This window comes from Macrobrachium nipponense, chromosome 1 (genome assembly GCF_015104395.2).
Source record: "Macrobrachium nipponense isolate FS-2020 chromosome 1, ASM1510439v2, whole genome shotgun sequence".
NCBI lineage: Eukaryota > Metazoa > Arthropoda > Malacostraca > Decapoda > Palaemonidae > Macrobrachium > Macrobrachium nipponense.
In genome coordinates, this window is record NC_087200.1 from 138,945,624 (window position 1) to 138,969,355 (window position 23,732).

Here is a 23,732-nt window from a genome sequence, read left to right on the forward strand (position 1 = left end):
CACCTCGGTGGTCGCAGGTTCGATTCTCGGCCATTCCATTGAGGAGTGAGAGAGGTGTATCTCTGGTGATAGAAGTTCACTTTCGACGTGGTTCGGAAGTCACGTAAAGCCATTGATCCCGTTGCTGAATAACCACTGGTTCCATGGAACGTAAATACACCATACAAACAAACAAACCATCTGTAACAACTGTAACAATATGTTTATCTTGATGAACAATTTATCTTTATCTTGATGAACATTAATATTCAGATATCTTTTGTTTTTAAGAGAGGAATATTCATCTAATGACAGACTGAACCTTTTTCCACTCTTCAAAGACCGTTGCATTTCCATCATAACATCTTTTGTAATTTCATATTGTTTATATACTAATTGCATAACATGATTCGGATTTTTTGGAAGAATAATACATTTATCACTGAAGGCTTAACTGATGAATTCACTTTTACAGACGGCACTGGGAGGAAAACCATCTAAAGCTACAAGTTAAGCAACCATTTCTTCTCTAGTGTTTTTCTTCACGAAACTGCAGTGTAGGCTGAGCCTGAGAATAAGCACTCTTGAAACGCTTTGAAGAACTAGCAGATTGTGTTTCACTAGAGACATCTGATTGTGTCGGGCTTGGTTTCTCTATGGAATGTTTGCGTTTTAGATGTCGAAGCAAGCCACTTGTCAAACCACCTGTACACTTTATTACAGCAGCACACTTTTTGCATTGTGCTTCATCAGTAACTTCCTTAGAAGTCTTACTAATACCTCTGTCGAAGTATTCCCATACAAATGTTTTATGTTTATCTTTCTCTGACATTGTGAAGGAAAAGTTGTAAAATTTATTTTAAAAATCACAGCACTCTTATTCGAGTTTAAGTGAGCAATCTCAGGGTGCCTCACAGCACAGATTTCAGATATACACGTATGAAATACGTTTAGAATAGTGTTAGGTATGAAAAACGTTTAGAACAGTGTTAGGTACACTTCTCCTACGGCAATAGCTGCTAATTATTGAAAGTGTATTATTTTTTTTTCGTTTGAACATATGTTACAAGAGGCTGGGATTTCCCGGAATCCTGGGATCCCAGGAAACAATCCCTAGTTCTCACCAAGGGAACTAGGAGAAGCTCTTTCATCTTGTATGTCAACAGCTCCTGCTGCAGACAACATTACATGCAACATGATTAAACATCTTCTGGAACATGACAAAATATATCTCATGAAAATACTCAATAAGGTCTGGGAAACAGGCATCATTCCCCCATCTTGGAAGATAGCCATAGTAGTTCCAATCATGAAACCAAACAAAGATCCATATCAGCCCATTAGTTACAGGCCAATTTCACTAAAGAGTTGTGTCGGTAAATTGTTTGAGAAAATGGTGAAGTCTTGTCTAATGTGGCATTTAGAGAAAAACAGATTGTTATCTTCTGTTCAGTTCGGCTTTATGAAGAATCGTTCTGCACTGGACCCTTTATTGAGATTATCAAATCAGATTCAGCAGGGATTTGCCAATCAATTGTGAAGCATATAAATATGAACTGTCAGCAATAAATAAAGCTAATGGTGAACATAGGAGCATTGGATATGGCAAACAACAATTGGGCCAATCAAAGAGCTATGCAAGAGCTCTAAACATACTACCCCTTACTACCACAAGGAGACCAGTGGGGGCACCTTCTCCTGCAGTAGGTGTCTCAACCCACGTGGTAGAGGCCCAGGTATGTGTCAGGTGCTCGGTCACTGAAGGCAAGAGGACACAGCACCAAAGCAGGCAAGCTCCCTGTGATTGGTAATGAGTCACCTCCAGATGATGAGGCTCTCCTGTCATCTATTCCATTTCCTACTTTCAATGTAGTAAATCCATCACAAGCAGAATTTCTGCCTGATCTAATGGAGTCAGACCCCCAGATGCTGAAGCCTTGCCGAGGATGGGGGGCTTAGGGTTCAGCAGCTGGGCCCTGATGCCTGGTGGGAACTGCTTTCTCGCTGGGCCTTGGTGCCCAGCTTTTTGATCCAACGAAATAAGTCAGCCCTTTTTCTTCTACTAAAAACATTTCATCTTTCTGCCTTCCTCCCCCTATAAGGTATGGATTCTATGATGACGACTATTGGCTTGGTTTTGGACATGATTTAGTCTATATCTTGGGATATGAAGGAGGGTGAGGATGGACGGCATGCCACCTCACCCGTAGAACTCTAGTACCTGACGTGGTCGAGCGAGGGAAAGTTTAATGTCAAACCCTATCCTCAATGCGGGTCTGATCTCGACGGACATCATGACGCCTTAGCACTGGGGATATGGGTATATCCAGTAATTACCCTAGGACGACCCTAATAAAGGGATGACCCGTCCTCTAAGTGTGACTCCATGGTGGGTATGGGGAATATCTGGATGAACTATGTATTTTACGTTTTATGGCAACCCCCCCTAATTCTGTTGACGACCCTATGCTTTCATCAAAGGACTTGTCCTCGGAACCCAAACATCAATTTTCCATGGTCGGTCCCCAGGATCAGTGTAGTATCCCTGGGCCAAATGAACAGAAGGACACAGTTGACGACCCAAAGCAATGCGAGTAATATAACTAGGCAGGAAAACTAAACAAAAAGCATCTGGTTCAGATATTGTCACACTGGAACCATTTGCCATGAAGAAAAAATAATAAATATGAAATAGCTCCTGGGGTCTTTGTACCCAATTCCTTTAATAAATACCTTAATTTAAAGCTAGAAGGTGACAATATAGACATTTTTCAAGTGCATAGGGAAATCGTTAAATGTTGTGGAAGACAGCCAAAAATAACACCGCAGAATGGAAACATGCTCCTGGTAGAAAGCATCTCCCCGGAGGAAAGTATCAAGTTGATGGGATTGTCGGACCTTGCGGGAGTTATGGTGGAGTGTACTCCCCACTACCAGCCTTAACTCCAGCAAGGGCCCGATTTATGCCCCTCAGTTGATGGCTTTCTCTGAGGAGAGACTTTTAACAGAATTAAAAGACCAGGGTGTAATAAAGGTGGACAGGATGACGAAGAAGGTTGATAATAACAGAAATACCTCAGCCTACCATTAATATTAACTTTTGACACCTTAAGACTTCCGGAATGTGTCTTTGCAGCCTGGTATAGGTTTAAGGTAAAGCAGTTCATCCCCAGACCCAGAAGGTGTTTCCATTGCAGCATTTTGGACACACCCTACAATCATGCCGATCCAAATTGCAAGAAAATCCTGCAGTATGTGTCAAACTGTGGAGAGGATGAGCATGGAATGTGCACCAGGGAACCTAAATGTGTTCACTGTGGTGAGGGACATGCATCATCGTCTCGGCAGTGTGATATATTTACTAGAAAAGGAAATACAAGCCATTAGAGTAATAGAAAGAACAACATTTAAGGAAGCACGAGAGAGGGCCAAGCAAGATTGTAAGACCCGGTCTAAGTTTTGCTACTGTAGCAGCAAAATTAAGAAATCAAAGAAAGAGACAAATAAAAAAACCCAAGTTAGGAGCACAAACGTGGAATCAAATAAAGAATCATTAAAGAGACAGCTAACTGAATCATTAGAGTCAATTGATGATGAGAAAGTAAAAGACAAGGTTCAACTAGAACCAACAAAGAAAGCCCTAGTTATGGAATTGGAAAAATTGAAGTGCCAGTTGAGATACATCCTCCACCATCTGCCTCTTGGGAGCAAGGCCAGTGGTTGCTGGTCTGGTGCCAGCTTCGTTGGTGCCAATTCCTCTTTGGAGGACAAACCAGCAGATGCTGGTCCCCTGGTGCCAGTCCTCGCTGGTACTTCTGCTCATTATAGGCAGAGCTGGCTACTGCCAGCAATACAAACACTCTCGAGGTGGTCTCTTTAGAGAACACCTCTGCTTTCTCCGTCTCGACAGAGATGGAGAGCAAAGAAACTAAAAAACCCTTCAGTGTCAAGGACACTGAAAGAAAAGATGTTGGCTCTATGAAGGCAACTCCACCCAAGAGGCCAACAAAGCCTTCCATTAAAATGCCTCCCCCTAGTAGGAAAAAGAGCTCTCCCAATCTTGTCAAAAGGAACCATAATATTGGTCCCAAACATAAATAAATTCACTTCCATTATTCAATGGAATTGTCAGGGACTGCGAGCAAAGTATGAGGAAGTCAAGCTTTGATCTATGAGCACTCCCCTGTAGGGTTATGTTTGCAGGAGACCATGCTAGGTGAATATACACCTTGTCCTAGGGAATATGTTCACTATAGAACTAAATTTGATTTAGAGGTGGGAAAGGTCATGGTGGATCCCTCATCTACATCCGTCGAGATGTGCCAACACTACCAGTGTAAACTAAATACTCCACTTCAAAGCTGTGGCTGTAAGAAAAAAATTGATTTAAGAAGGAAATATACTTTATGTTCCCTTTACATTCCACCCAATAGCCATGTCTCCCAAGAGAACTTGATATACTTGATGGAGAGCAACTACCAGAGCCATTTCTTCTACTCTTGGTGACTTCAATAGTAGACATCCATTGTGGGGAGATGTAACATCAAATCAAAAAGGGAATATGATGGCATCTTTAATAGAAACTGAAGATATAGGTCTTCTTAATACTGGAGAACCTACTCATTACCACATTCAGACAGGCACCGTCTCCTGCATCGACCTTTCAATATGTAGCTCCAACTGCAGTGTTGATTTTTGTTGGAGAACAAGTGATGACTGGCATACCAGTGACCATTCTCCAATTGTGATCGACACCAATGATGGTCCACCTATCCCGAGATCACCACGGTGGTGCTTAGAGAAAGCAAATTGGAGAAAATTCAAAGATTTGAGTGAGTTGGAGGGGGATGCAAAAGATTTTCCAAGTGTAGATGATGCCATTGATCTACTCAATGGAACATTACATACTGCAGGTCTACACTCAATTCCTCGAACTAAAGGGACTATTCAGGAGACGGCCAGTACCATGGTGGTCAGAAGACCTAAGGTGTTACACCGAGCTACCAGGTCATCATTGACCAGGTGCCGTAGACATCGCACCTTGGACAATGTCATAATTTACAAACAGTGTAGGGCACGATTTCGAAAAGCCATGAAAACTGCCAGAAGACAAGCATGGGCCGGATATGTATCCTCTATTAACAGCAGAACACCCAGTCTGTAGCATTTGGAAGAAAATAAGAAAAATTCAGGGTAAATTTACACCCAGTCCTCCTCCAGTACTTAAATTGAAGAATAATCATGTTAACTGATGCCACAGAAATTAGTGATATGTTTTCTGAACACTTTGCTCGAGTCTCTGAAAAATCAGATAGTTCCCCAGGACATCATTTCAGAATGATGGAAGAACAACAGGTACTTGACTTTTCATCAAACAAAGCTGAATCATATAATATGCCTTTTTCTGAAAGGGAATTTGACTCTGCTTAGCTAGGAGCAAGAACACTGCCCCTGGTCCAGATGAGATTCCTTATGAAATGTTTAAAACATTTCATCCCCAAAGAACACAAAAACTTTTTACAATAAGTATTATCAATAGAATATGGGATGAAAGCAGCTACCCTAGCATATGGGAATTAGCTACCATGTTACCATTCCTTAAGCCTGGAAAAGAAAAAGATCCTCTCTCTGCAGCAAGTTACCGCCCCATTGCTTTAACATGTTGTTTATGTAAATGAGGGAAAAATGGTAAATGTAAGACTGATGTGTATCTAGAGCACAACAATATTCTAACGCCGTCTCAGTGTGGTTTTCGAAAAATGCACTCCACCCTGGACATCTTACTGCAACTTGAAGCCTCTGTCTGTGAAGCCTTTGCCTCCAAGCAAACACCATGTGACAGTGTTTTTTGATATAGAAAAAAGGCATATGACACTGCTTGGAGACATGGGATTCTGAAGACTATGCATAATAGTGGTCTACGAGGCAAATTACCTTTATTTGTGAAACCCTTTTTACATCGTAGGTATTTTAAAGTTAAAGTTGGCAGTACTTTATCAGAGAAAAAGTGCCAAGAAGAAGGTGTTCCCCAGGTAGTGTTCTCAGTGTAACACTTTTTGCTCTGGCCATAAACAGTGTTGCAGCTGTCATTCCAAGAGAGGTTTTAAAGACACTGTTTGTGGATGACTTGTCAATATCCTTTGCTGCCACCCGGATGACTGTAGCAGAAAGAAAGCTACAATTAACAATAAATAAAATAGTAAGTTGGGCTGAGAAACAGGGTTTTAAAATCTCTGTAAGCAAGACTACTACCGTCCACTTCTGTCGGATCAGGGGAGTGCATCCTGATCCAGACCTCTATTTGTATGACCGTAGGAATCCCATGTGTAGAACAAGCACGCTTCTTAGGCTTAGTTTTTGACAGTAGGTTGACTTGGGTCCCCCATATTAAACATATAAAAGCAAAGAGCCTAGAAGCTCTACACATCTTGAAGGTGCTTTCTCACACCAGTTGGGGAGCTGATAGAAATCTGTTTACTAAAGCTTCATAAATCCCTAATCTTGTCAAAGCTGTCATATGGTTGTGAAGTTTATTTCTTCAGCCTCCTCATCTAACTTGAGAATTTTAGATTCGGTGCATCATTCAGGTATTCGTATAGCCACAGAGCTTTCCGGTCGTCACCAATACCTAGATGCTAGTTGATGCAGGAGAGATGCCCCTTGAACTCTATCGCCAGTCATCATTACTTAGGTACTGGTTTAGAGTGCAAAGACTCCCCAAATCTCCTGGCATTTGCTGTGGCAAGAATAGAAATATTTAACGGTTTGGTTTTTATGAAAGTCATCCAAGGTATCCACTCCTTTTAGCTATAGAATTAAAATATTTTAGAGGATACGAATATTAAAAAATTTCCCATTATCCCCTTTGTGTATCCCCAGTACTCCTGTCTGGAGGTTACCTGATGTGAAATTCTGCAGGTACTTCAGTGGAGCAAAGAGGGATAAATCTGATTGAGGAAATGAGGTCCATATTTTTTTTTTAGAGCATGTATCAGAGCATGTAGATACAAGTTTTATATTTTACTGATGGCTCTAAGTCCAATGCTGGCGTTGGATATGGGGTTTTTAGCGAATCTTTTTAACCGAAGAGGTGCACTTCCTTCTGTTGCCTCAAACTTTTACAGCTGAATTGTATGGCATCCTAATAGCACTGGAACATACAACACTCCCAGTTTGTAGCTATACAATATTTTGTGACTCCAAAAGTGCCCTACAGTCCCTGGAAGTCTTTAATACTGATCATCCCTGGTGTTGAAGATCTTGCAGTGGATTTTTTTGCACCAAAATAGAGGCAGCATTGTTTCATTTTGTTGGGTTCCGCCCATGTGAACATATCGGGAACGAAGAGGCAGACAAGCTAGCCAAATCAGCAGCGCAAACTTGGTACCAGAGAAAATGCCCTGTTCCATATCGAGATACATTCTATTGATATATGGAAAATCCATCCAGCAGTTATGGGTACTTCAGTGGGACAGAGTAGGCCCCAATAAAATGAAAGAAATTACTAGTCAGACACACCCTTGGAAATATGACCTAATACCAAGGAAGTGGGAGATTGTGTTGTGTAGATTACGTATTGGCCATACGCGTTTAACTCATGGCTATCTGATGGATGGGGGAGAATGAGCCCTTCTGTGACGATTGCTTAGTTCCACTAAACCGTTAGGCATTTGCTGGTTGAGTCTCCCAGTCTGGTGGAACTTAGGAATCGTTTTTAGGTTATAGTAGTGGAGCAGGGGGTAATTATAGCATGGCAAAAACTGTTGGGAGAAAGCGCATGTATTAATAACATATCTCTTTATCAAAGAAGCTGGTCTTCTCAAATATATCTGACAGCTGTGCTGTCTTAGTATATACATTTTTTTTTTCTTTTTAATAGTTTTACTGTTATGATCAATCACAATTTCTTTTTATCGTATATTATTTATATTTTTATCAGAAATTTAATTTATTTTTTAAATCAAATTTATATATCTCTCATAAAGATAGTTATTTTGAATGTTGTATAATATATTATAAAAGTTAAAAGATCACATTTAGTATTCGGCGTCGGTGACCCTGGTAGTTGTGACGCCAGATAACTCTCAATCAATCAATCAATCAATAATGGAGTCAGAACAACAAAGAAACCCCAAGAGAGGAAGCACTCCTTCATGTTCTCCCCCCCTTGTCCTCCAATAAATTCACTTCAGTATATTACAGCAATGGTGTACTTAACTCAAGTGAAGCAAACACTTCAATGGAACCTAAAAACCAAGGTAAGGAGATGTCTCAAGTTACAACTGTAGTTATTCATCCTTCTCCTAAAGAAAATATAATTAAGAGAATAAAGATCACAAGAGTTGGTCATAGATAACCATCTATTTCCAGACCACCCAAAAAGAGGAAAAAAGGCAGCTTTCAAATCTGCTTCACATATTCAACATCTTACAATGGAACTGTAAAGGATTACATTCTTGTGCTGAAACTAAATTAGGTCCAGAGAAGTTCAATCCTGGACTTAATTTTAAGATATTCACCTCTACCCCTCCAGTCATGATTGAGCACATGGAGGAGCTGCTATTATTGTGAGAAAATCACTAGTATTTTGTACAAATTTACAGGCTGTTGCTCTTAAGATAACATTAGACAAAAAGATTACTGTGTTTTCCGTTTACCCACCTCCTAGATCTAACTTCTTAAACACCGATACCCAATCACTAATTGATCAACTGCCCCAACCAATTTTTATTGGTGATTTTAATGCCCTTAATCCGTTATGAAGACAGCGTGCCTCGGAAACTTTGACATCTTTTAATCCAGTACACCCTGTGATAATGGAAATAACAAGAGTGGTTTGTTTTAAACAAAAAACAGAAGGTAGTCAACTTCTGCTGGGTTCCATCACATGTTGCTATTGTTGGAAATGAATGAGCTGATGAACTGGCCAAGTCAGGTACATTAAAAAAATCCAGGAAGTATAGCAGTTCCTTGTTCAGACTACATTCGTGAAATTTAAGCCAGTAAAATAATTTTGGGCAATTTTATTGGACAATAGAGGGCAATAATAAAACGGAACTTTCCGATGTAACCAACCCCGTTGGAAAGAGACTATGTAGGTTACGGATCGGCAACATGAGGATTACCCATGGTTTTTTTTTTTTTTTAATGAACAATGACCCTCAATCATTTTGTGAGGATTGTCCTGTTCCCCTCACAGTAAAACTTTTGCCAGTAGATTGTCCCAACTTACTGTCAGTAAGGGGACGTCATTTTAATGAAGTTTGAAGAACGGATTTGAAACTGGATGCCATTTTAGGATGAGAGTTTAGTGACGATAGCCTTTTTAATTTCCTTCAAGAAGCAGGCCTGCTTGACAAAATTTAGGTCAAGTTGTGTGTTTGTGTATGTGTTAGTATATATCATTGTAGCCTATATGTGCGTATGTATATTATATGTAATAATGAGACGACATTATCTCATTCAATTTGGTAGCGATAGGCCAGAGCGGCAGACAGCTGGCAATTGGCAATACTTTCTCTCTCTCTCTCTCTTCTCTCTCTCTCTCTCTCTCTCTCTCCATTATCTAGGTCATCAAATCAGAGTCGTGAATTAGAAAAATATGCATTTATTTAAAAGCAAAGTATTACTTGAATAACTCAGATTCTTAACAGAATGATTAAATGGAATGTTAACTCAAAGTCCAAATAACTCAGATAACCCTCGATAATCTAACAATCTACACAGTAATTAGTCAACACCATTTCTCCCATGAATAATCCCACTCTTCTCCAATTATAGTTCCCCCATTCTAGAAACGCCTGTTAGGGGACAGGAGAACACACTGATAAGCCCAAGAACATAATCAAAAGATCACATAAACAGGTTATCTCTGAAATAAATATTCAAATACAATCTAGCCACACTTTGGCTAAAATAGATATAAATACACTCACCCATTTCAGCCAGTTTCACTTTACTAAACAAAAGTACTTTGGCAGAGCCATCCTGGTTCTGCCTTCTCTCCCCGTAACAGTCTCTTCACAATAAGTCTATATTTCCTTAATATGTAGGAAAGAGGCTCACATGTACACACAAACTCACACCCATCGTTCACGCCCAGAAACCACTTACATCCAGTTTCAAAGGCACCTTCGACAAACGCCCATAACAGACGAGCGTTGACCTGCAAGGTAAGGATTTTAATGTCACACCACCCAAAAAGACCTATCAGCATTTTCTAAGCTGAGATGTTCTCTGTCTCCATGTGAAGCTAAAAACGATGATTCCCAATTTCTGAGGAATGTCAGAGCATGTGACATACAACGACGTCTCATACATATCATATCATATATTATTTAAAATATCTCATAGCAAATCCCCCTCTTTATGTTACAGATAGCTCGGCCACCATTATAGCTAGCACCTGCCTAGCCATAGCTCACATAAAACAGCTTATATATATATATAAAAAACACATTGGCCGGCTCATAAAGACTTTGATAACTACACGTCTCTGGCAGCACAACGTAATATCTATCACACATTATCTCCTGCATATGGGCTATAATAACAATTGGGTGTAGAAACTTTTTCCCATCTTGAATTTTAGAATCTCCCTTTTTGTCTGCAACTGCAACTGCACAGACTCGCAAAACACTGAAGCAAGGCGAAACGTCTTACAGTGGAAGACATCTGACGACTTCTGTAGTCCAAAAGCGCCGTAGAACCCCGTAGACTCGTAGAAACTCTCGTATGCGGGCAAACAACAGCAACATCTCTGCAACAGCTGGTGGGTGTCTTGCTAGCGTTGGGGAACGATGTTTATGGTGTTTCAGTATGTCAGTCGTGTCATCGGTTAATCAAAGAAGAATTAACCCCAGACATACTTCTGTCAAATAATGACCTCAAAAAATTCTAAGAAACACTAGTTGGACGACTCCCAATTAACCCCATTTAATATGACCACTGAACCAATTCCTAAATACAACTCGTGAAGGAACTCCATAGGATCACCAAATCATAAGTCACTATCATAACCCCGCAAAGAAAAACACCAAATTCTCCAACAATACAAAAAAAAAAAAAAAAAAAAAAAAAAAACTTGTCAAATTCGCACACCACCACACACACTCCAGAACTCACGAAACTCCATGGACTTTTGTAATCACATTTCAAACTCACAAATTCTCACAAGTAAAAAAAAAAGTAATGAGCCCGTAACAAACCCAGCCCAAGTTATCACTGAAAAATGTTCTCTCAAGCTCTGATAATTCAACAACCCACAAAATCAGTAAAAACTCTCCAATGTCTAACAGGAAAACCCCCTTTTACTGCTCTTATGATTAATCTCAATGAGACGTAATGTCAAATGCCCATTTCATGCAATTCACACACCCTGACAAATCATATCTCCCGTCCAGAAAGAAATGCTATTTAAAGTCATACCCCAATTACATCTCTCGTAGGAAAAGGAAAAAAAGGATAACAACAATAATAATAAGTGAACTTTCCCCATTACACAATGTATATAATATACATAACCCCGCGTCTCCCTCATAAATGCAATATGTACCGTTACGGAATTTTGCCATCGCAACTTTTCCTTCGATCGGAAACGGCCTGAAACAATCCCCTTGCGTAGATACATCTCCGTGAAATGCCAAAATCAGAATTTCTCAGAATAGTGCAAAACTCTAGAGGAGAAGAGTCAGCAACCAGACTCATCACGACATTATCAACAAAAAATAATCCTGCGAACACGTCAGGTGCTCGAACTGCAGTATAGAAATGTCTAGTCAGACTTGCAACTTCAGAAAACCATGATTTCTGCAAAAAAATTCTATACTGACATTATATTAGCACATTTCATAAAAATTATCTCCAGGAAATCACCAATGTACTCAAAAATTTTCCTCAAAGACATAACTCTCCCAAATGATACTGCCCTAAAATCATATAAATAATAATCACCTATTCGGGATAAAAACTATATGGTAAACTCACAATTCAGCAATTATATGCCGCCAAAAATAACCCACTGGTGAATATAAAAAAGGCAACATCTCCATAGAACCACAATGCAGTAATGCCACTCGCCTCCAATTAGTCACGAAACCAAAAGAACCACAGAACCCCTCTCTTGGCTCGTAAAACCCCAGAAATTCAACTCCAAAAATCTTAACCACAAAAAAAAAAAAAAAAAAAAAAAAAAAAGTCACCCCCAAAGATTAACGCCATCCCCATATATCACCATGTTAATAATAATACCACTCCGGTGATAAAATATTTCCCTCCATTTAATTAATAACCCCACATCACCATATTCCCTCTATCTCACCAATAATCACATGTGGAGTAAAACAAATCTCCAAAAAAGATTATTACACTCCAAGCAGGATAGTAAAAAATGAAACTCCATCTCCAAAAAAAATGCACTCAAAGCATCTAGTTGACACACTCAAAAATATTGCCCCATATCTCCTCATAAAGGTTTCTATTTGCAACAAAAATGGCTGCAAAAACAATTGAACTCAACATAGCTCTCAACACCATAGGCCTAAACTGGACTATCTCCAACAAAAATTAAAAAAAATCACATGGCCAAAATATTATATCTCCAATTCTCCAGGAAAATAACCCCAAGAAGCCTCTCTAAGGAGCTCAAAGTTACACTCTCTGTTAAGCATAACTGCTGAGAAAGGCAAAAACTTGGCAAATGAAATTGCCCAGGAAATTCTAGAAAAAATCACCAATGTGCTATAACCTATTATAACAAAACTCCAAATTCAAAGTGTCTAAGCAAAGACTTCTCCATATCTACTACAGCATAGGCCACTAGAAACTTAACCAAGTTTCCTATCTCTGGCAAAGTTGCTACAAACACAATTGTGCAAGAGGCCAACAATTTCCGGAACACAAATATCCAGAAAAAAAAGATGTAGTGCCATTATGTAGACGTTCAAAAATGCAAGAATTCTCCCACAAATCTCTCTGCAGCATCAAACAGCTGAAATCATAAACACATTCCCGAACAATGACTCCTAGTCACAAACTGAGATATTAAAAATTCACACAAACTGGAGAGAAAAATAAATTCAAATGTGCCCATGATAAAAAAACTTACGTCAGCGATGGCTAATGACTAAAAAAGGAAAAGAAAAACTAATGGCACTGATAACTTTTCCTGTGACACCTGTAACATCTGTGACTCGCGCAGACTTCAACCAATTATCTGCTGAACTCATAAAAAAAAGGAAAACAAAAAATGTGTCGTTAGTACCTCCCACATTCACAAAAAAACATCACCACCCTTAATATTCAGTACAACACCCATGTTAGTATAAAAAAAAATTAACACCAGTATCAGTATTATCAGTATCAGAATCCGCCAGTATCAGTAGTATCACCAAATATTATTACTCGTCCATTCACCAGTTTTAAGTATAAGAATCACCAACTATCAGTACTCGCTAGTATCACCAAAATTGATATCATCAAATTCACCAGAAATTATTATCACCACCCATAAATCATTGGCACATTCCCCAAAAATTATTACCACCACGAACACTGACAGAATCCCCCCAAAATATCTCCAGTAATGATAATTCTACTTAAGTCCCCCCCCCCCCCCCCCATAAAAGATCTCCAGTATGAGCATTAATATTGCCATTCCCCAAAAATTCATCACTCATTGCCACACCAGGCATAACTCCAATATCAACACCACTCATCACCAATCATCACCAATCACCACTGTTTTAAAACAATCTCCATATCCCAAACAAATTCCATTATAAAATAATCTCTATTTCCAGTTATAATTATGCCCTCCAACATTGCGTAAACGCATTCTCCAAAGCATAAGGAAAACTTGCACCACATTCATATGCATTTCATTTCCATTTTCTCTTCACTCAAGAGAAAGAAAAAATCTTTCTAAAAGAAACCCTATGGGCATGTCATGTCATCACTCAGTCGTTGTCAGCTGATTTGATGGCTTTGAACTTTCCTATTCAAGGCCAAACTGACCCCCATTACCCCCACACAAAGAAAAAAAAAGTTTACCCTCCCGTCAAGCATTCCCCCATGAAAGACCACTCGCCTCCCCTTTGGTACTACCCCTTGGTCGCTCAGCAAAAATTGCGCTGAGTGTGTATGAATGATCGAGCGAACTCTCCCAGAGGCAAAAAATGCAATTCAAGGAACAGTGTTGCATGTTTGAAAACCATTCATATACACACGTATGTATTAAAACAAAGACAAATGCGTCTCTTCTAAACATGCTCTAAGATAAAACTTATCACATTCTGCTACTTTGAGGGAAATATATGGTAATCTGAACTGCCTCTTTAAAATGGTTCACACACAGTTAAGAAAAAGCACCAGGGCCTCAAAAAAAAAAAAACCGTAACACTTACACCTTCAATGGAGAAGGCCGTTCCGGAATCTGCGCAATTACAAACATGCGAATCTAGTTGGCACAACGCACTCCGCAAACCGTGCGGCACGAAAGCACTTGCCGATCGTACACTCACAAGCTACACTGGGCAACTCATCCTAACAAACACCTCAGGACAGGCGAATTTGCTGGCCCTAATCGAATTTCTTCCTCTCAGTACCACATCCAACGGTGAATAATTCTCATCCCCTGTCACTTACTAACTGAAATCTAACGCATTTCCACAACCAGACACTCTGAAAACAGCATCTTAATAGCTGCTACTAATCTCACAAAAGGCTTTTTTCGTTCAAACACCGCTGCCACCACTAATAACGAGACGACATTATCTCGTTATTCATTTTGGTAGTGATAGGCCAGAGCGGCAGACAGCTGGCAATTGGCAATACTTTCTCTCTCTCTCTCTCTCTCTCTCTCTCTCTCTCTCTCTCTCTCTCCTCTCTCTCTCTCTCTCTCTATCTCTGTTCTTGTTGCACCCCCCCTCTCTCTTTGGTTTGTCTCTCTCTTCCTCTCTCTCTCTCTCTCTCCATTATCTAGGTCATCAAATCAGAATTGTGAGTTACAAAAATATGCATTTATTTAAAAGCAAAGTATTAATTGAATAACTCAGATTCTTAACAGAATGATTAAATGGAATGTTAACTCAAAGTCCAAATTACTCAGATAACCCTCGATAATCTAATAGTCTACACAGTAATTAGTCAACACCATTTCTCCCATGAATAATCTCACTCTTCTCCAATTATAGTTCCCCCATTCTAGAAACGCCTGTTAGGGGACAGGAGAACACTCTGATAAGCCCAAGAACATAATCAAAAGATCACATAAACAGGTTATATCTGAAATAAATATTCAAATACAATCTATCCACACTTTGGCTAAAATAGATATAAATACACTCACCCATTTCAGCCAGTTTCACTTCACTAAACAAAAGTACTTTGGCAGAGCCATCCTGGTTCTGCCTTCTCTCCCCGTAAGTCTCTTCACGATATGTCTACATTTCCTTAATATGTAGGAAAGAGGGTCACACGTACACACAAACTCTCACCCATCGTTCACACCCAGAAACCACTTTACAATCCCCAGTTTCAAATTTTTCAAAAGGCCACCTAACAACAAACGCCCATAACAACAGACGAACGTTGACCTGCAAGGTAAGGATTTTAATGTCGCACCACCCAAAAAGACCTATCAGCATTTTCTGAGCTGAGATGTTCTCTGTCTCCATGGGAAGCTAAAAATGATGATTCCCAATTTCTGAGGAATGTCAGATCATGTGACATACAATGACATCTCATACGTATCATATATTATATTATTTAAAATATCTCATAGCAAATCCCCCTCTTTATGTTACATATGTATATATATTTTTTCTCGATTCATAGTAATCATTCTTATTCTTATTACTTTCTTCCCAAAGATTTTACTATTCTGTAAAATACAGCGTCAATAACCTCGTCGTTGGGACGCCCGTAAGAACTGACCAATCAATCAGTCTGCTCACTAATATAGTGATCAGGGACGAGAAGGTCATGTCCCAGACGGTACTCTGGAAAGTCAAGACGTAGCGTAGGGTTTTTCCACCTGTCGACTGTCTTTGTTGTGCAGGTAGTGGATTTGGGTATACTTCGTGTTTGTTTACATTAAAAAATAAGTAAATAAAAAGCTTATTCCTTGACGTTGTACAACATACGCTTGAATTTGATGGAGAATTTGGATAGAAGCTTTTCGCAGTTAATGCCCATGGCTGATTTTTTAGAGGCTAATTTTTGTGTAGCAGGCATTTTTGGGATTGTTTATGATTCCTATTATTTTATGGTAAAATTTTGTTAAATATTATACGAAGCTTAGGAAACGGGTCGTTTGAAAATGTTGTTTCAACTACCATCATAATTGTTAAAACAACGAGTGCTATGGATAACTGTATGGCAGTGGTTCTTAACTAGGGGTGCTTGCACCCCCTAGCGAAGCCGGTTCCTAAGGGGTGCGAGATGCCTGAGAATAGTTAAAGCCTCCTTAGGAGTCCATCACTTTTCTTACTATGTGCGCCATTTCTAGGATCACACACTTCTGCATGAGTCCTGGAGCTACTTCAGCCTCTAGTTTTTCCAGATTCCTTTTCAAGGATCTTGGGATTGTGCCTTGTGTTCCTATGATTATGGGTACAATTTCCACTGGCATATCCCATATCCTTCTTCTTTCTATTTTCAGGTCTTGATACTTATCCGTTTTTTCCCTTTCTTTCTCTTCAACTCTGGTATCCCATGGTATTGCGACATCAATGAGTGATACTTTCTTCTTGACCTTGTCAATCAACGTCACGTCTGGTCTATTTGCATGTATCACCCTATCTATTCTGATACCATAGTCCCAGAGGATCTTTGCCTGATCATTTTCTATCACTCCTTCAGGTTGGTGCTCGTATCACTTATTACTGCAAGGTAGCTGGTGTTTCTTGCAGAAGCTCCAGTGGAGGGCTTTTGCTACTGAATCATGCCTCTTTTTGTACTGGTTCTGTGCAAGTGCCAGACATTCGCTTGCTATGTGGTTTACGGTTTCATTTTTCGTATTGCACTTCCTACATATGGGAGAGAATGTTATTTCCATCTATCGTTCTTTGGACATATCTTGTTCTTAGGGCCTGATCTTGTGTCATTATTAGCATTCCTTCAGTTTCCTTCTTGAGCTCTCCCCTCAGTAGCCATTGCCACGTGTCATCGCTGGCTAGTTCTTTAGTCTGTCTCATTTATTGTCCGTGCATTGGTTTGTTGTGCCATTCCTCTGTTCTGTTTGTCTTTCTCCTGTCTCTATATATTTCTGGGTCTTCGTTTACTTTTATCAGTCCTTCTTCCCATGCACTCTTGAGCCTCTCGTCTTCACTGGTTTTCAGATATTGCCCCAGTGCTCTGTTCTCGATGTTGACGCAGTCCTCTATGCTTAGTAGGACCCTCCCTCCTTCCTTTCGTGTTATGTATAGTCTGTCCATATTTGCTCCTGGGTGTAGTGCTTTGTGTATTGTCATATGTTTCCTGGTTTTCTGGTCTATGCTGCGAAGTTCTGCCTTCGTCCATTCCACTATTCCTGTGCTGTATCTGATTACTGGCACTGCCCATGTGTTTATGGTTTTAATTATATTTCCGGCATTGAGTTTTGACTTGAGTATCGCCTTGAGTCTCTGCATATATTCTTTCCTGATCGTGTCCATCTCTTTGTGTTTTATATCCCGTCTCATCTATGTGTTTGATGTTGTTCCCATCTGGTAGCTTTATCCCTTCAGTCCTTGTTACTTTGCTCTTTTGTATGTTGACTAAGGCACATTTTTCTATTCCAAACTCCATCCTGATGTCCCCAGATACAATCCTACAGTCTGGATTAGAGTTTCTGTTTCCTTGATGCTTTTACCATACAACTTGATTTCGTCCATGAACATCAGATGGTTAATTCTGTTGCCTCTTTTCTTGAGTTGGTACCCAGCATCCATCTTCTGCAGTACTTTTGTCATGGGAATCATGGCTACTACGAAGAGTAGTGGGGACAGTGAGTCGCCTTGGAAGATCCCTCTCCTGATATTAACCTATGCTAGTCTTATTCCAGAGCTTGTAAGTATTGTATTCCAGTTGCGCATTGTATTTTTGAGGAAGCTGATGGTGTTTTCCTCTGCCCCATATATTTTCAGGCATTCTATTAGCCATGTGTGTGGTATCGTGTCGAAGGCTTTCTTATAGTCTATCCATGCCATGCTTAGGTTGGTTTTCCTTTTCCTACTGTTCTTCATTACCATTTTGTCTATCAGGAGCTGGTCATTTGTGCCCCTACACTTCCTTCTGCAGCCTTTCTGTTGGTGGGGGATGGTGATTTTCTCCTCTAGGTAGTTGTATAGCCTTTCACTGATGATACCTGTTAGTAACTTCCACATTATTGGTAGGCAGGTGATAGGCCTGTAGTTACTGGCTATATTTCCCTTACTCTTGTCTTTTTGTACTAAGGATGTTCTTCCTGTGGTCATCCATTTGGGCGCATGGTGATTTGTTATACAATGCTGGAGTTGTTCTGCTATTCGTGGATGTAGAGCCTTGAAGTTTTTGAGCCAGTATCCATGGACTTCATCGGGACCTGGGGCTTTCCAGTTGGGTATTTTCTTTAGTTGGTGTCTGACTGCGTCTGTCGTGATCTCAGTGAATCTTTGTTTTATTCTCCCTGTTTCTTCTTCCTTAACTTCCTGGAGCCATGTTGCATGCTTGTTGTGTGATACTGGATTGCTCCATATGTTTTCCCAGAGTCTCTTACTTGGTTCGGCTTCAGGAATTTCTTGGTGGTTGTCTTCCCCTCTTAGTTGGCTGTATAGTCTTTTCTGGTTGGTTCCGAATAGTTTGTTCTGTTGGTATCCCTTATTCCTGTTCAGGTACCGTTGGATCTTATGTGCTTTGGCCTTAAGCCTCTGTTTTACATCCTCTATTGTGTTGTTTAGTCCCCTCTCGTGTACTTTGTATTTCTCGTTCAGTTCCTCCCTTGTTTTTTTGCTTCTTAGCCTTTTTTCTGCCATCTCTTTCAGTTTACTCAAGTCAGACCTCATCACCATGATTTGTATTTCCAGGCGCCTTTTCCAAGGCGGTTGCTGTTTTGCTTTCTGTTGGGTTGGTTGTGCTGGTGGTGTTGGTGTTCGTATCTCCACCAGTTCTATTATTATTATTATTATTATTATTATTATTATTATTATTATTATTATTATTATTATTATTATTATTAATTTTATTATTATTATTATTATTTTTATTATTGCTACAGCGGTACTCTGAGCTATAGAGAAACCTACACCTAATTTCCTAATGAACTGGCAACGTTACAACAGACTCGAGTGCAGGATACACGTCTCATATTTTATTAGTACACATCATATAAAGTTTTGTATTTTAGCTTTTTTTTTTTTTTCTAGAATTTCAGGGGGTGCGGGAATTGGCTGCTGATCTGAAAAGGGTGCATTCACTGAAAAGGGTTAAGAACCACTGCTGTAGCGACATATGTATGATGATTGACACGAAATTATTCTTTAAAGCTTTATTATCCCTAAAGCAAAAAAGTAAGTGTCTTTGGGTGGACATAGAAGTGGCGATTTATTCAAGTAATCCGAGTCTTTTCGCCTGTAGATGGAGGCGCTGACGAACGAACTCGTAGAAATCGATGTCCTCCTTCAGAAATCCTTTGATGGCTTCTTTCGTCGAATTGGAAATGGACCTCCGTTGGTTTTTCTCCCCTGCGTTCAGTTTAACTCCACCTTGAGGGAAAAAAAGCGAGATAGTTTTCTTTTATCTGTTCGTCGTTTCTAGTTACCAGTGTATGAGTGGACTGTATTGCTGTCTTATGATTGAGTTTTCTTTCACCGTTATTATTGTTATAGAGATAATGAGTCAGTGTGAAAATGTATTTTGATTTGGCATTTCTTTAGTAATATAGTCATTTTTGTAATAAGCACATATTGGTGTCTAATGCTAAAGAGGAGTGGCAACTGCACCATTCTCTTATAATTCCTCTTTATTGAATAACAAAAAATCCCCGGTAAGTGGATATTGCATCAAGAAGAAATGTTCTCAAAACTTTGATAATTTTTTCGATTTCGGTAAGCCATCAAGGGGATGATTTGAGAATATCTCTCTCTCTCTCTCTCTCTCTCTCTCTCTCTCTCTCTCTCTCTCTCTCTCTCTCTCTCGTAAATTCAAGTCTTACTTCATACTTCATTACGGACTTACCTTATCTGAGCACATCCATTTATTTCAAGAATATGTACTGTGAGTCCCTCAGTCTCGTGCATATAAACTTGAATTCAATCCTTCATGTATTATTGACCCTGACTTCGACTTCTGCATGTTCCTTTATCGGAAGATGGAGTCTTCCTCGTCATAAACCTAGCTTTAAACTCGTACATTTATGTGAACAGAATAAAGCACAATCGCCTCTGTATGATGTAATTAAATTCGACCCTTCCTCCTTTATTGACCTTAACTTTGAAACACTTTTATAGGAATATGATGAAATTTGATTATCTCCTTCACACACACACACATACACATACACATACATTTGAATTCGAGCTTTCTTTAAACATTGACGTATTCACAATCATCCATTTAATTCTCCCTTGGTTATATACGTGTATTTGAAATTGTCTGTTAACTTCAACAGGTTCTTTTATACGATTCTAATGAAATGTGATTTCTCTCTCTCTCTCTCTCTCTCTCTCTCTCTCTCATCTCTCATCGTCTCTCTCTCTCCTCCTTCCCCTCCTCCCTCTCTCTCTCGCTCTCTCTCTCTATACTCTCTCTCTCTCTTCCCCTCTTCTCTTCTCTTTCCTCTTGTCTCGCACATATTTGAATTGCAACCTTCAGTGACTTAGTTTGAGATACATGTATATAAGGGAGAATGTAATGCCATTCTCTTTTATAACAGCATTGAATTCAACCTTTCCTACTGCATTGACCTTAACTTCGACATCTTCACTTACATGAAAAAATGATTTGGGATTAGTACTCTCTCTCTCTCTCTCTCTCTCTCTCTCTCTCTCTCTCTCTCTCTCTCTCTCTCTCTCTCTCTCTCTCTCTGTTGAATTCTAGTCTTTACTAACGTTTGTTCACGTTTCATACATATTCATTTACTTGAATAGATTAAAATTTAATCCTCTCCTTATGTACTAGATATGAACCTTTTCCTCGACACGTTCTTGAGATAAGACTAACCACGTGTATCTAGCGTTTCTTAAATTCATGGATTGAAGTGTATGTATACCTGAGCTCTCGGGAATATTTTTCACCCCTTTGAAGAATCTCGGTAGATAACCCTCTAGAACGGAGAGAGAAAGCGGCATTTCTTCCAGTAGTCCTACAACACTGTAGTAGCTCTCGACATGTCTTTTGGCTCGGTACAGGGCCCAGCCACTTCCAAGTTTTCTAGAGGATGAAACAAATGTTGAATTCATACAATTTTGTTGTGGCTCAGTTTGAACTACATTGATTTGAGCTCACGCTCTCTAATCCTAGAAATGAGAGCGTATGCTAAATCGAGGTGAATTACTACGTAGTGTGCTCAAGAGTTTTAAAAGTTCTGTTCATAGATTAGCTGATAGTGTGGAATATTTTTGCCTTGGTGGGTTCATCCTTCATTCTACAATCTAATGTTGATTGTAACTAGATAGTGTTTAGTTTTCCGCATGAACAGCACACAACCCACACAATTTTATTTAGTATATATATATATGAGTACATATATATATATATATATTATATATATATATATATATATATATATATATATATATATATATATGAATAACTTGATTACGAAGTATATAAAACGTGATGTTATGTATAAATAAAGGTTTTTTTGGCCACGAAGGAAAAAAATGAAAAAAACGAGTGGCCGAGTACTTTCGGACCGAAAGTACTCGGCCAACTCGTTTTTTCATTTTTTTCCTTCGTGGCAAAAAAACCTTTATATATATATATATATATATATATATATATATATATATATATATATATATATATATATATAATGAATCATGAAAGTTTGGAACGTGATAAATCCATAAATAAAGGTATAGGCCACGAAGGAAAAATAAACAACGGAGTGCTACAAGATCTTTCGACTCTACGTCCTGTATATATAATATATATATGTGTATATATATATATACACACACACACACACACACACACACACACATATATATATATATATATATATATATATATATATATATATATATATATAATATAAAGAAAATATCCTTTTTCTTAACATGGCTGGGGCCAGGTGAAAACTAAATGGTACTTGCTGTGTCCATCCTGTAACTCCTGAATCTAGGTAAAAACTCGTGCTTATGTAACATAACGACTTCAGATGTGTCATTTACCTACACAGAAGACTCACCAGCAGTCCGTTGAGTCCCCTCGTCCCCCCCCCCCCCCCTCACCTTTCCCCCCAACTTGAACACGATTCGTAAATGTGCCTCTCCCACGCTGTTGAATAGTAAGAACTTCCCTTGCTGTGCAATCAACGCCCTTACTTGCATTCAGGATGATGCCCACAGAAAAATGTAAGCTGGAGACTCATTTCTTGTTCAGGATGAGGGAAGCACTCTGGTCTCTTTGCTTGTATACAGTCGTCCAGTTTCAAGTCAAACCACCAGTTTGGGGGCCTAGGTCGACTTTTTAGGTGCCTAAGAAAAGACAGTACTATATATTATTTGAGTTTTCATTTACATATAATATGTATGCTATTTGGACATATTTCTCCTCTTGTGCAATTTCTATTGAAGTTAGTGGCATTGTTGGCAGATACTATCTTGGTATCAAGACTGAATCTGTCTAGATTTATTCATTTTGCATGCTTTTTTTTTTTTTTTTTGTAGGTGGGATGGGTGTTTCGTGTGTTTTTGGGTTCTGTGACAAGTTTTTATATAAATATGTTAATAACTTGTTAATTGATTTATTAACAGCGTTGAGTACATTTTTATCTGCTTTTAATTCCGTTTAAGAATACGGCTTCAATAACCTCGTTGCGACGCCAGGAAGAACTAACCAATCAGTCAGTCTGTTGGTCGCCATTTGTATTCTCTTGCTTACTAGTTGGGACAGTATCACCAAGGGTATGGGCAGGGGCGTGATTCTCGTCTCCGGTTGATAAGTCTTGATGTGCTTCGTTGTCGGTAATCGTGTCCAAAGTTGCTCTGTCGCTCGTGTCTCCTTCGGACTCTCACGGATGCTCTGTGGCTTCCTTGAAGAAAGGAGAATAAAGTCCGTGTACCTGTGTATATGTAACGCTGGCCATTGTTGATTTATACGCACAGCTTCTGCTATTTGCAATGGTGGAACCAGTCTTCTTTAAGCCCGATCTCTGTGCTTTCTAATAATTCTTGTAGTGTCGGCATACTAACAATGCCATTGACTTCAATAGAAATGACACATAGATGTGTGTATACACAAATGCACCCTAAATACACGCGGTTCTCTCCAGTTATCAATCAGAGAAGCCAAATTGATTAACAGGCAACGAAAAGAACAGTGAAATAGCTTAGAGGAACAAATGTCAGCAGTGATCATATATTTGTTATTGCCACACTAAAACTGAAATTGAAGCACACGACGAAAAAGAGGATATAGACATTTGGTTTTGTGAACATCGAGAAGCATTTACAGTTGAATGTGGGATTTGCAATTCTAGAAACCATATGTAAGGAGATGGAGAAAATCAGTTTTGTACATGGTGCGAGAAGCAGCACTGATATGGAGTAACGAGATTTAAACCTTGTACA

General features: G+C 39.2%; 1 protein-coding gene and 1 long non-coding RNA gene across 2 annotated transcripts in view; one reads left to right on the forward strand and one right to left on the reverse strand.

The window, feature by feature from the left end:
• LOC135220291 (uncharacterized) overlaps positions 1-23,732 on the forward strand; it is a 498,885-nt gene that overhangs the window by 295,920 nt on the left and 179,233 nt on the right. The gene's annotated exons all lie outside the window — the stretch shown is intronic.
• LOC135220290 (uronyl 2-sulfotransferase-like) overlaps positions 19,500-23,732 on the reverse strand; it is a 40,838-nt gene continuing 36,605 nt past the window's right edge. The window contains exons 5-7 of the mRNA XM_064257543.1: positions 22,485-22,637; positions 21,206-21,366; positions 19,500-19,700 (exon numbers count right to left, since the gene is read on the reverse strand). Coding sequence (XP_064113613.1) covers positions 19,540-19,700; positions 21,206-21,366; positions 22,485-22,637 — 475 coding nt within the window. The 3' untranslated portion in view covers positions 19,500-19,539. The remainder of the gene's footprint in view (positions 19,701-21,205; positions 21,367-22,484; positions 22,638-23,732) is intronic.